At 40.3% G+C, this 15,141-nt stretch overlaps 1 protein-coding gene across 1 annotated transcript; it reads left to right on the forward strand.

Moving 5' to 3' along the window:
* Positions 1-40: 40 nt before the first annotated feature.
* On the forward strand, positions 41-13,231 carry slc22a3 (solute carrier family 22 member 3). Its single transcript, XM_033642620.2, has 11 exons — positions 41-6,549; positions 8,290-8,393; positions 8,485-8,639; positions 9,559-9,727; positions 9,813-9,930; positions 10,045-10,148; positions 10,269-10,483; positions 10,651-10,759; positions 11,123-11,235; positions 11,363-11,462; positions 12,343-13,231. Exons 1-11 carry the CDS (start codon positions 6,151-6,153, stop codon positions 12,383-12,385), a joined length of 1,629 nt encoding a protein of 542 aa, XP_033498511.1. The 5' UTR covers positions 41-6,150; the 3' UTR covers positions 12,386-13,231.
* Positions 13,232-15,141: the final 1,910 nt, after the last annotated feature.

The following is a 15,141-nucleotide window of genomic DNA, read 5'->3' on the forward strand; positions in this document are numbered from 1 at the left end:
ATCTGCCAGATATTTTCTTGATTTATCTGTTCAGTCTATAAAATACCAGAGAAATGAAGAGCGCACATAACAGTTTCAAAGTGTTCAAGGTCTTTAAATGTTTTTATGTTTGACTAAACCCAAATTTATTCAGTTAACACTGATAGAAAACTACAAAAGCACCAAATCTATCTAATATAAATCAAATATGACACAATGATTGAGCAGAGCTCACAGTTCTTTTTTTTTCACATGCTCAGTTGGCATCACTCCTGGTATTATTAGCTTTTCTAAAAGGTGAACTCAGGAACCTCCATTAAAGTTAGATAATGTTTAAGTTGGTTAATGTTTAAGTTATGCTACATGCATACTATGTGACTTCTGGGAATCTCAAAGGTTATGCGTCTTCTGTGTTATTAAAGGGCCAGTGTGTAAAATGGGTTGAAAACCGTTGAAAACAGTGACATTAGTGGTCAAATTCTAGATCAAATCAAATCAAATCAAACTTTATTTGTATAGCACTTGTCATACATTAAAAATGCAGCACAAAGTGCTTCACAGAATAAAAACAAACAAAAATAATACATACATATTGAAAAATATCTAGCGACAAGGTGAATATTTATTTAGAAATCTAAACCATGTTACGACATTGTAATGAATCACTCACGAGCAGGAGACCAGAGTAGCATTCGGGAAAAAGGTGCGTTTATTTGAGCACTCCAAAAACTCCGGTAACACTCCAGGGGGTAGCACGTAAAAGACTCCGTCCCAAACTCTGACTCTTCTAGCGTAACACACACACTTCATACACATATACTCACTTACAGTACCCAGCGGGGCAGCCCTCCCCTCTCTGCTCCACCAATCTCCAGCCCGCACACTGACTGACAGTGTAGCCTGTAAACAAAACTCAGCTGTTTATTTAGCCTAGCAATATCTCCGGACTATAGTAGCTGCAATGGACGACTTTGAACATGATTTTTAAGAGTTTCTTGTAGTGGACACAGACCCAGAGCCATACCTGTTTGAGCCGGAGCATACAGATGAGGAACTCCATGTGTTGGATGCTGAGCGGGCGAGAAGAGAGGCTGAATCCTCCGCTCCCATTTTGCTGCACAGAATGGGATTCGGTGCTTCCATCGTTGGGGAGATATATCATCAGGAGGAAAAGCGCAGCAGAGAGTGCATCACAAGGAGTGAAGTTGTGTCTTCTTTTCCTCGCAGATGACGGTTCGGGTTCATTCTCTCCTGTTGCGTGGTAAGTGTGGTCCATTCGCAAACTTTACAACTAAAAAGACTTTTCACTACTCTCTATCAACGAACTACTAACACTCTGCTGTTTCCTCCTCCTTCTTCCTTCCTTGCGCTGTCTTCGTCGGTTTATTTATACACGCGAAATGCATTCTCTGGCTGGCTGGATTGTCCGCTCGGGCTGCCGTACATACATGGCGCCGCAAGATGGCAACCTCTCTAAAGCAAGGCCCTTGCTACATTAAAAGCATAATTATAAGGCTACGAAAACCAAACGAATTTTATTTTATAGCGATTATACACTTATATAAACATATTAATGGGTAGAATATTCAGATTCAGATTCAGATTTGACAATAAACCATGCCAAATATTACACACTGGCCCTTTAAGCTACTCTCCTGACAGTTGTTTTGAGGGTTTGGAGAAAATCATAAAACAGCAAACACAGTTTATTAATTTAATAAGGCAGTGCATCTCATGCAGAGCAAATTACCCTTACTCAATGTGTACATTTTAAAGAGGTTTGGGGCAAAAATGTGATCAAAAGTAAAGGACTCTCAAACTGGGGGGCCCAAAAGTGCAGCCAATGCTTAGGAATACTATGTCAAGTATTCAGGCGCTATTGCAACTATTGCAACTACTGTAATTAATCATCCTCTGGCCACCATGACAATTCATCCAACTGCTGTGAAGACATTTCATTAAAAACTCCAAGTGTCAATCTGCTGGTGGCACTAGAGGAAAAGTCAGAGGTTCACCAACGTCATTAGGATACAATCTCTAGGGATCATGAACGCCTGTACCAAATTTCATGACAATCTGTCAAATAGTTGTTGAGATATTTCAGTCTGGACCAAAGGAACAGACTGGCCGACCAACCAATCAACTGACCAAACCAACCACTTGACCACTAGCATGGCTTATTTAGAAGAAAGATGAATATTTGGGGACAATGAGTTTCTGAAAGGTGCATTACTTTAAGCTATAGACTTTGTGCTACAGACGGAGCGCTTCGTGATGAATCTATTAATCCAGTTAATTAAACAAGCCACTAACACAAATTTAGAAAAAGACCGAAATGAGGGGGAAAAGTGAATTTCTTTCCCTGATTGGGAGAAGGGTAGTGTGGAAACAAAAAGAAGTAAAGGGGCCCGTGGAGGTGTGTATGCTTGGCCTACATGGAAAGATACAGCGTTTTTGGACCAAAGAGTTCTGGGGACCCCCTGAGAAGAACTGCAACTCCCTTGAGAACTACATACCTTCAAGGGTTTTTGTTCTGTTTGCATTTCCACCGCCAATAGGAACGCTAAGGTGACGGAAACCAACTATCACTGCAGTTCATTGTACTTTGCTTTGACGAGTCAAAGCAGGGTCTTAATTCCCTTGTTGCGTATATATGCTTAGTAAAGCTTGGACCTCACTGTCAGTCCATTGGTCTGTGCTTTCTAGGGATGGGCAATATGGCCCTAAATGTGAGCATGGCGAGAGAGGAGAGGGAGAGACGCCGTGCTGCTGCCAGAGGAGCCGCTGAATGAGTTTCCTCTGAGCAGTATGTCACTAAAAGAGTCTGAGAAGTCCGGGGCTGTTCATAAAACATTCAGAACGCCACAGTTTATTCCACACTACTGAGGCTGCTCCTCTTTTTGGGACCACCTCAGAGTCTACTATAATTTCGCTTTCAGCTATGCTTGTTGTTGCTGTGGGTAACAATATGACCTTAATATGTCAACAACTTAAAATATCGCAAAGTATCACAATGTGAATTTTTGATGATATTAAAAATTATACTGATATTTTCATGAACGAGATGATATAGCACAACACTAGTGCGTTCTTCCATTTTTTTTCTTTCAAGCTGTTTTTCGTGTTTTGTGTTGGCGGCTGCTGGTGTTGCATTGGCTCATGTGTTTAGCCCATCAATGTACTCTAACATCACTCAAAGTTTCCTTTTATGCTGTGGGAGAAGCTAGTCTGAAACAGGAATTAATAAATAGTCCCTCAAAACAGCAATCTAAGGACCAATTTCATTCCTAGTTCCTGCAGTGTGGTCACAATAAAAAGAAGGGTTCTTAGAACGATGAAATGGTTTCTCCGGTCCATGGCCTGTTGTTTTGCATGATAAGCTTGGTGAGTTCATTAAAAGGTGACAAGTAAACTCAAGAGCAGAACACTTTGATCAACCCTCGTGCCCACTCCTCTTTGAAGATGCGTCTCTTCTTAGAAAAGTGGAACTGCTTTAACTGACCTAGCATCTTATTTCTGGCATTAGATAATCAGCAGAGATAGCACACATAGACAAACTCATTGAGCAGCAGATAGAAGACTTTGGGTCTTTCCAGAACAACACTGTTACACTTGTTTCATTTCTGTTCATCTGTTTTGCTTTTGTACTTGTCAGGGTTGTTTTACAAATGATGGTACGCTGCATGAATGAAAGTGCTTAGAGTTAGCGGGTACTATCTTATCAGTGTAACATAAACCACCCTTATCTACATCCTGTATATGTTCTGAGATAGAAACTGCTTGCGTTGTCATTACGCTGCTTTACCAACCTCATTGACAGCATGTGAAGTATCTTATAAAATGTTTTGCTTGAAGCCTCAAACGTGATCTCAACCTGTCTTTGAGTGATACTTTGTGAGAGCAGATGTCATGACAGTGTCTCTGATAGTAAAACTAAACAGGGGAGGTGGCCTTCTGACTCCTTTTATTCTTGCTGTTATTTGAGCCATCTGGTTTGTGTTAATAATTACTAATCTGTAAACAACTAATTCAGGTGTCACTGCAAGTAGTGCACCTACTGTTACCCATGGGCTGCTGTACAAGTCTCCGACAGCATAAATGTTTCTGCTATTCTACATGCACTACTGTTTAACAGAACTTAACAATTAACGGTTCGCAGACAAGAATAAAAGTCACAGCCATGCTAGCTGGCTCTGTTAGGCTGTACTTTGACACAGCTAAATGCTAATGTTATGCCTGTTTCACACTACATGACATTTTTGTCCATTCCAACAGTCACTGTGTCAGACAACGCGATAGTGAAGTCATAAAATCATGCCGTGACTTGGCCGACAGACATGACAGACTACACGATGGTCCACATCAACCATCCCCAGTCATCTTTCACGACGTGCATGATGCCATCGGTTTGTTTTTATTATTTTTTACTATTATTTCAGTCACTGTGTCTGTTCATGTCCGAGCCGAAATGTTACTGTAGTAATGTAAAAAATGCCTGCAGATGGCAGGAGCAATAAGTTCCATAATTAATTGGCCCCCAAAAAATTAAAAAAAACAAACAAACAAAAAACAACATTTTAATGGAAAATTACAACTAACCAATAAAGGAATAATAAATAGGGCTACTAAAGGGTTAGAAAAGAGTCCCAGGACAAGGTTTAATTCCCATTTCTACACAGGTTAACGTTAGGAAAAAAGCAAAAGGTTAGGAGAGGGTGAGATATCCATAGCAACTAACTATTTCAAACTCCAAACATTTTAAAGTTAGGACAAAAGATGTGAAAGGGGGGTCTGAAACATATTAATATGCAGAGAAAGCCAAAGATATTTAAGGGACAGAGAGGGATAAATGTGGCGTCAGTCATCGTCTACTAAGACACACTACACGAGATGAAACAATGGATTACCGCATACAACACTCATAGTTGTTCACGATCCAAGCCACCACTGTACGACACTGTGTCAGGCTATAATCGGGCAGATATTGTGTAGTGTGTACCCAGCATTAACATGCTAACATGCACACAATGGCAATTTCAACATGCTGATGTTAATTAGCACTAAACACAAACGTAGAGCTGAGGATTATCGGAGTTCACAGGTTCAAAGTACTGAACAAACTGACCTGATGATGGAACAAAAGAAAAAGTCACAAGATCATCATACTTCCTACATTTTATCCTGAGGGGAGCACAAATGTTGCTGTGTGTGTAGCTGTGCAAATTATAACTGTTGACTGTCAGAAACAAAGGAGAGTAGAGCAATGTTGTTACAGTGCTGCAAAAGAATATGGGGAGGAGTTCAGGATGACTGGATGCATGGTCAACAAACTCTGAATTTCAAGTAAGGGTGCAGCGAATAATCGACAGTCAAAAATCAATGAGCAAATTAGTTGCCAATGACTTTAATTATTAATCAGCTGGTGACGTCATCAGCTATAATGTGAGTCACTGCCCAATAGCGATAGTGACACCGCTTACTGCGATGGCAACACCTTCATGACCAAAAATCCCCCAAATCTTGGGAGCATGATAAAAACAAAGGTTGTGAGCTCTTACATTTGCAAAGCTGACCTTGCCTGGCATGGAAGGACATTAGTTATGCTGGAGTACCTGAAGGGGAGACACACTGGCTCTCTGGATGATAAAGACTTGTCTTGTAAGCTTGTTAGGTAGCTAGCTAATGGTAAAAGCCATAATTTGGAGGAATTAAACACCGGCTGCAACCCACATCAGTGGTCAAGTGTCCAATAGTTGTTGAGGCATTTCAGCCTGGACCAAAGTGGTGAACTGACTGACCGACCAAATGTATTTATGTATTAAATCAGGTAATTAAAAAAGCTCCTCATAAAAATAAGGGTCAAAATCTCTCTCTAGAGAGAAAGTGAATTTCTATCTATGACTGAAAGAAAGGTGGTAGGTCAACAAAAGGATGTAAAGGGGCCCCTTGAGTTGTGCATACATGGCCCATGAATCAGTTTTGCATGATAAGCTTGTTAAGTACCTTGAAACGATAACCAGTAAACTCAAGAGTGAGGGGAAAAAAAGGACTGTCATCAACCCTTGTGCCCCACTCCACTCTTTAAAGACATGTCTCTTCTTAGACATTCTCAGAGTGGAGCTGCTTTAACAGACCCAGCATCTTATTTCTGACACTAGATAATCACCAGAGATGGCAAATGTAGACGGACTCATTGAGCACATAGGAGACTTTGGGCCTTTCCAGAAGAAGATCGTTACACTTGGTTCATTTCCATTGATACTTTTTGCTTTTGTACTCGTCGGGGCAGTTTTCTTAGGGTACACTCCAGATCATTGGTGTTGGAGTCCTGGATCTGAGTTCCTCCGGGAGGAATGTGACTGGACAGAGGTCGAAGTGCGGCAAGTCACTGTTCCCCGCTCTGAACAGTCAGGATCCTTCAGCCGCTGTGAGAGGTTTGCAGTGGACTGGAGCAAAAGCCACAGCAAATGTAATGAACTTGACTGGATGCTGAGTTCTAATGTAACCCAATTGGCGCCGTGTGACAGCAGATGGGTGTTTGATAAAAGCCGCAGCACTATTGTCTCTGAGGTAGGTATATTTTCTTTTTACCTACAGTGTTAGAAATCTGAAGTATCAGGCTACACCACCATACTATAATGTCAATAGATAATTTACTAATTCTTACTAGTTATTTCTGCAAGGTTCTCTTTTTGGATTAATCTTTTTATCCTGTAAGTAATAACTGAAGAGAAAACTCAATGTGCCAAATAAATCAATGTAACATTCATGTTACAGCTAGAAACAACAAAAGCAAGCTGTGTTATGATGAGACATTTTAGAGAATTCCTCTCTCTGACAATAAATGCATTTCTTAAAGTTCTGCACTGCTGAAAAATGTAATCATTAACACTTAGTTAAAACTGTGTGGATTATTAACCCTATGGGCCCGAACGACGCATAGTGCATCCAAATTCACACCTGTTCTTCATTGATTTTCTCCGCGACCGTGTGTCATAGCGAGAAGCCACGCATATCACGTGAAACAGCGGAATTGTAGCTTTCCGACAAGAGAGGAACTTGTCGGTAATCCAATGTTTTCACAGCGAAAAAAATGATAGTTACACTAAAATGATGTATAACAGAGCTTTCATACAGCTCTGCACACACATTGCTCTTGGATGGATTACTCGCGAATGCAGGGTCGCACAGAAATGCCACGCATATCACATGAAAGTGCAGGAGCAGAGCTTTCCAGTGATACCACACACCATTGTGCTGTCATCCCATCACGCTATAAATACAGATTGACTGTCTACAAAATAAAAACCTGACGAATTTCTTTACAATCCATTATACAGATCTTGTTATCAGTCACTTCATATAGTGAGGATTATCGTATCTTACCACGTCTTAGGCTTGCGTGTGTTTCTCCCTGTCTATCCACATTTGTAGTCCAGCTTTCAAGATGCAAATATCTCCATATTGTCCAGTTGACACTCGTCAAACTTTGTATGACAAGACCAGCGCACTTCACCTTTGCGCACCCAGACAACTGTAGCCTAATTATGCATGCATGACAGGGCCGTAGTCCCTGTCATGCATGCACATGTGTCCCCCCCAGTGCCCAAAATCCCCCCCAATATATAACTGAAACTGAGAAACAACAACAAACTTTGTTTACTGCAAACAAACTGGCAAATATTATCTTGGAGGACACCATTGCACATGGTTGACTATTTTTCTATGATCTTAGATGTAAATATTGCATGTTTCTTTCAGATAAAACACATTTTTGACTTGAATGAGTCAGTTGAATTTCTTGCAATAATGAAAAAATACTGGCAATCATGTCCGCTTGGCACAAACCACATGTTTTGGACAGCTGTGAAGTGACAGAATGTCCCAGCATCATGGTTCTTATATTGCCAGATTTCAGAGAGTCTCCCCTCTTCATATATGGCAGAATATGTCTTTTTCCAACTTGCTATGGTGAGATACATGTAAAAAAGTAAGAATTTAGTAACACGGATTTGTTTTTTTCATTGATATAAAAATTAATATAAAATACAGGCACATAGAAGAACATGGAATGATGGCAAATCTGGATAGCCCACATTGTCCTGAAAAAAACAAGATATAGCATGTGTATGTAGCCTTTATAATGACTGTGATATGAACTTAAAAGTAAAGGCAGTAAAAATACCCCAAAAAGGCCTAGGGCCCATAGGGTTAATACTGTTATTTATTGTTGTCATAATCATAATTATGCTACTATCAAACACTAGTTTTGATTTTGATGAAATTTCTCTATACATTTTTTCCTCTTAGTTCTCTTTGGTCTGTGAGAAGTCCTGGCTCGCTGATCTGAATCAGGTTTTCCTGGCATGTGGATTTTTTATTGGAGCTTTTGTCACTGGCTACTTGGCTGACAGGTTTGTTATGTGCTGTTAATTTCTTTTGTTCCCCTATTACATTCTCTGCTCACCAGCATTTGAGTTATAGTAATATTTGCTCTTTTTACAGGTTTGGTAGAAAGCCATGTTTCATTGCATCGATGGTTGGCCTTGGTATCTCAGGTATAGCGGTAATGCTGTCTCCATGGTACCCGCTGCTGCTCGTCTTTCGATTTCTACAAGGGTTTTGTGGAAAGGGAGCATGGACAGCCAGCTATGTACTCGGTATGTTGAAACACTGAACCTTGTGTAAGGGAAAATACATAAAATTATATATATATATTAGGGGTGTCAACGGTTGACCGTTGAACGATTAAAGGCAGAGAATATTTTGATAGTAGTCCTAGGGCTCAAACTTTGGCATTACATGCATCAATGTAGTAAATGTCAGGTGCATGGTGGTAGTGGTACTAGTACTATGCTGTATCAAAACAAAGCTAATAAGGTCTACTCTATGTTGTGCACTACCTGGTGCTCTGGGAGCTAGCTAACAGCGCCACTCATTCAGCATTTACCACTGGTAACACTGACCCATGGCATCGTTGCTGCAGATAAATTGTGCATACCCTCAAGTATCCCGCAAGGTTGTGTCAGTAAGTAAACAGCTTCATTTTGAACTACAAGAGCCTTTTAGCATTGTCATCTGTGTTAGCTCTGTTAGCAGTGTCAGCACAGCTAGTGGTGCCAACATAATGTTATGCTAAGGAGGTTTTGCGCCTCAAAATTAAGTCGCTTACTCACCAGGGCAACCTTGGTCGAGACCAGAGGGTGGTCACCATGTTTCCACTGCAACACCATCCCGGCACCAGAGGTCAGGACGGCATTACCGGTGATAATCGCTGAATGAGCGCTGCTGCTAGCCAGCTCCTGCCTGGTAAGAGTACAGTGCAGATCAGCGAACTAACCTGTGGCGACTGCTGTGTTAATTTGTTTTACCACAAGTTAACATGGCTAGCCGGCTTATGGTCAGCAAAACCAACGGGGAAAAAATAAAAGATATTTACAAAACAAAACATTAAAATTACAAAACCTCTTAATGGACAGCACTTTGAAATGTGAAGCTTACTGAGTCAGTGGAGTGCCAGACTAAAAGGAAAGGTCTCTTGTATTTTATGTCTACTAACACATATATTCTTTGTTACAGTGATTGAGTTCTTTGGATCAAAAAACAGAAAATTTGTATCCACCGTGAGTCGGACTTTCTACAGCACCGGCATGATCATTCTGCCTGGTCTGGCTTACTTCCTGTCCTCCTGGAGAACTCTGCAGCTGGTCATGAGTCTGCCCTGCCTCCTGTTTATCTTATACTACTGGTACACTTTCCTCATACATGCCAGTTTCCATTTATACACAGGTAGCTCTGATGTTGAAACCAACAGCTGTGTTTGTTTTTTTAAGGATTGTTCCTGAATCTCCACGTTGGCTGTTCTCACAAAAAAGAACCACAGAGGCTATGAGAGTTGCTGCGGATATTGCAAAATGCAACGAGAGATCTTTACCACATAATCTTCCAGAGGTATGACAGTAATTAAAAAGACTGTATCCTACTTACATTTTCGTTTACCTTTGCCTTTGTCGATGCAAATGCAATCTGGAGATCTGATTAACCGTTCAATACAATATTTTTCAGATAATTCTTTTGGAGGAAAAGAAAGAAGTAAATCCTGTATCTATAATGGATTTGTTTAGGACACCAAGTATAAGAAGAAACACTCTCATTTTAACATATGCCTGGTAAGTCTGTTTGATGAGTTACTTCCCACTACATGATACTATAAAATATATAATGATCCTTCCTGGAGGATTTTCAAGTAGTTTAGAAAATAAATTTGACTCTGTATTCCTCTCATGCAGGTTTACAAGTACTGTTGTGTTTCAAGGCCTAGTCTTACGGCTGGGGATCACAGGCAGCGACTTCTTCTTGGATTTCTTTATCTCTGCTGTGGTGGAGCTTCCCACCGGCCTCATCTTCTACCTGCTGGTCGACAGAGTCGGTCGACGCTCCCTCATGGCCATCACCAACTTCAGCGGTGGCATCGCCTGCCTCGTAGTCCCATTTCTCTCAACTGGTAGGTCAGCTGGCAGTGCACGTGGCATCAGGTGAAAAATTGAAAAATGGATTGTGATCATCTTTGAACAATTAAAGCTAACGTAAGTTCTTGGTTGGTGAAGTTGTGATGCGTCCACCTGGATCCCATTTCCATCCTTCACTTTGTCTCTTCTGTCTTCCCTACAGATTTTATCTGGTTGAAAAAGTCGATAGCGATCATCGGGAGGCTCGCTGTTGCCATTGGATTTGAGACCTTGAACTTTGCAAACACAGAGATGTATCCGACATCTCTCAGGTGTGAAACCAATGTGGTTTTTTTTTAATGTGCTGTGAAAAATGATTAACAATGTGCACATCAGACTACCAAGTACAGAAATGGACAAATTCACACAACAGGTTATATTCATATCTTTCTGAACGGTCAAAATGATACAACTTATACGGTCACACTTAACAGTTCACAATGTGGGTGCTCTCACTAAATGCCCCATCAACTCTGACCATTGACAAAGTCCATTGATAAAGGGGAATCAAACAAGACGACCAGGTCCTTAACAATGTTGACAAAAAAAGGCAGCATGACATTGGCAATTAAAACAAACAAAGGAAATGGAAATTCTCTTAATTGTGGCTTGATCTGCTTTTCAATTTCTCGCAGAAATTTGGGTGTGTCAGTGTGCTCATCAGCAGGTGACATCGGAGCAATTGTGGCCCCATTTCTGCTCTACAGACTGGCCAGTATCTGGCAGGAGCTGCCTCTTTTTCTTTATGGTAAATTTCTCCCTATACCTGTCACCATGTTCTTCAAATACTCTCTAAAAAGACATGTAAGGGACATCTGACTTACCAATGGAAGATATCTTGTCTCATGGTAAAAGGCGCCTCACTTTTCTTTCAGGTGCGATGTCGGTGTTGTACAGTGGACTGGTGATGAGACTGCCTGAGACGAATGGAGTCGCGCTGCCAGAGACCATAGAGGAAGTGGAGAATCTAAGAAGGTAAATGCATATTATTAAATTAAGTTATTAGACTGATGACCACCCAAAATTAGCAGGTTGCTAATGTAATAAATCAATAGTTAGAAGTTTCAAACCAACAAGTGGAACAAATATAACTCCCCATTTCCCAAAAATGTTTGAGTATAATAGAAAAGACAAAGGTAAATAAATAAATAAAGTAGGGATGCACCGAATATTTGGTAACCGAATATATTCGGCCGAATATTGCAAAAAAACACACATTCGCTATTCGGTGGAATAAGTGAAAAGCAAGGCCGAATAATGGCGGCGTGTTTTGATAACGCAATCAAACAGCGTGCGGTGACCGACGGAGTAAAATGTCAGCAGTGTGGCGATATTTTAGTCCGAGTACAGATTTCAACCAGCAGCAGAAACGAAACGGCAAATCCCGCCGGTTGTGGGTTGAACGGGGGTCACAGACACGGACAGGAATACGTATTCCTGTCAAATGCGGCGGCGCATGATAACGGTTTACCGGTGACGGAGAAGTCCGGCTCCAGGTGAATAACTTGTTGTCATGACTACCCAAAAGTACCTGAACAGCCGAGCCGTGGCGGCACACAGTATGTAGCGTATCAGAGGAGGAACGAGCCGTTCAAGCGTTTAATATTATTTGGCTTTGGCCACAAATTTTCATTTCGGTGCATCCCTAAAATAAAGCAGAAAGGGTTTATGTCACAACATAAATAAGGTGTCAAGAGGGGGGAAGATGGCAGGGAACTTGTGAAAAAAGGTGACAATATGTGAATTTGACAAGACTATGCTTGAACATCTGTATTTACATTTAGGTATGCGCAGCAGACAGACTCATGCTTTAATCCTTAATGTGTCTTTCTTGTGTATTTGTGTTTTCTAACAGGGGGAAAGACAAGTCAAAGGATGCAGACAGCTTTATTGTATGATCGAAGCTGTGAAGACCTGGAACATTACTGGTTTATTTTCTACATATGTGCTGTGTTTACAAAACGATGTCCCAGTGTAAAGTACTGTGAGATGTACTACAGTGGTTGCTATCGCAGGCTTGTGTTACATTAGATTTTCTGAGGTTCTAAATGTGTTAACTAGAGCCTTGATAAAACACAGAAGGTGTTAGAAGATCTAATGAAGGATCCATATCTTTGCAACCTCACACCTTCAAACTGCAAATTTTTCACAGTGAAATTATGCTTAAATATAAAGAGATGGAAGTCTTAGATGTGGATGTTTTATAGAACAGCAGGAGCATTGTTTTGGTCCGTTTTCTTGCATTGTACAGGGCTCCAGAGTGCAGCCATTTTGGTTGCATACCTGTCAAGTTAGTCACACAGGTGTGCATGACATGTATTACATTTATAAACGTGATACAGAACCAAAGTTCACGAGCGGAAGTTCTCAAAGATCAGGTGCTGGAACATGTCAGATAAAATCATCAACATATATATATATTTAATAAGTCATGTATATTTAGCACACCTGTGAGTGCTCATGTGATTCTGTTGAGCGAACCTGAAGAAGCCATGGGCAAAACAAGTTGTTCTCTCTTAATAGAGCACTCAGATCCTCAAACCAGCAGCTTCTGGCTATGCCTCAATCGAGGCTAAAGGACAAAGGGGATTGTGCGTTCGCTGTGGCTGCACCCAAACTTTGGGATGGTCTACCTCTCTCCATTAAGGATTCCCCATCTGTGGACACTTTTAAGGCTAGACTTAAGACCCACTTTTACTCTAAAGCTTTTGAGCGCTCCTGAACTATTAACCCCCCCCCCCCCCCCCCCCCCCGCCCCTTTTTTTTTTTTTTTAGTCTTTTGTATTTCCACTCTCCAATTTGTTCCTCTACTTTTGGACTTGTGTACATGGGACTATACATTACATTGCTACATATCTTGATCTCTGCACTTTGTTATTTTGTGATTGTACCTTTACTGTACAGCACTTTGGTCAACCTAGGTTGTTTAAATGTGCTTTATAAATAAATTTGATTTGATTTTGATTTGATAATAAAATCACAGTAATTCAGTTCAGTGAACGGTGGTTTATATTGATGATTTTATTTGTTATTATTATATTTATTTGGTATCTTATAATCTCCTAGCATAAAAGTTGATTTTCAGTTTCATAGCCTGTTGTGACTCGCTGAGTTTTGGTCAAGTGTTTATTCAGTGTTTGTCCAGTGTAATACAGAAGTGTTTAAAATGTTTCTTATTTTTAAAATTAAAATAGTTTGCCAAAGTTGCCAGTGAGCAAAATGCTCTTAGTTCCCTGAAAGAGAGCCTACCTCTTACTGAACTGTGACTCCTAAACCGGGCTATGAACCTAACTGTGACTTCTGTGCACCCTTACACAACTAGTTAAGAAATTACAAATGTATATGAGAACTGAAATAAAAGCTTAAAAAAACACTTAAAATGTATTATTGCGGCACCAAAAAGCACTGTGAAAAATTTGGGGTGCACCTAAATCATGTGCTGGTGCACCTAAATAAAAGTGCACACCAGTGCAACCAATTGTAAAAAGTTAGTCTGGAAACCCTTTTGTATTTGTTACTCAGTGGGATATCTCCAAAACTAGAGACAATTTAAATGATGAGAGTCAACATTCAAAAAGCCCTTTACAGCTTGGCTCTTGAAGAATATGTTTGGTGATATTTAATATTTTTCTGACAAATCCCATGAAAAGACCACAACCAACAATGAACCGATCCTATGAACAAGTAGCGATGTCCAGAGCCGATCCTGAGGAGCAGTATCATGAGCAAAGAGCAGTGTACAAAGCGCAGCTTAAATAAATACACTTGGGGCAGAAAGTGTCAGACCTGGTAAAGAAGTCCAAAAGTACTGAAAGAGATTTTTGTAAGTGAGTGTTATCTGACATCATTTAACTGCTACAACACACCATATACTTGTTTTCAAACTTAAATGACATGCACATATCAACCTGAAGCAACCCTACAGACACTGTTAAGGAACTTCTCTAAATGGCCATAACCCAATGGTCTCAGAGGGGATTATTTCTCCAGAAAGCATGGCCACGTCAGTCAATTCAATGCTGATTCAGATGCTGTATTATGATTGCTTAACTGTTTTCTCTTATAAAGAAATCTGGAAGATTATGTGACCTTGACAGAATTATTTGTTTCTAGTTTATAAATGCAAATAAAAAGAATTGTGCTGATAAACTACACAGTTGTACCTGTCTCTTATATAAATAATCAAAACAGAAAGTATGCTACTAAAAGGCGTCTTCTCTGCACTTTCCTACATCCAGACAACAATAGTCTTGATTGTTCAGTTTTTTAAATGTTATACTGTATATCTAATTGTGGGTTTGTTTTGTTAAGGCTTTTGTTCCATTGTAGGTTTACCCAGAAAGCTTCAGAGCAGCCAACAAAAGCTGCCCTACATACATGGCGCTGACTGAATGGGAAGACATGTAACCATAAATTGTGTTGAAAATCACTGGTATGCATGAGAAGCGGGATTCCTTCAAGCGTAAATATCCGTGTCGCTATGAAAAGGAGGATGGAAATCTCTCATGGTGGCGGTGACACTGTCGGCATCACATGATGACTTCTGCAGCATGATTAAAATAGTTATAAATACATGTTAAAAGTTGCACTAGTAAATTATCTTTAGAAATCATAACATGAATGTTTGCTCATGGAAATGATATGATGACAACTA

This window comes from Epinephelus lanceolatus, chromosome 15 (assembly GCF_041903045.1).
Source record: "Epinephelus lanceolatus isolate andai-2023 chromosome 15, ASM4190304v1, whole genome shotgun sequence".
NCBI lineage: Eukaryota > Metazoa > Chordata > Actinopteri > Perciformes > Serranidae > Epinephelus > Epinephelus lanceolatus.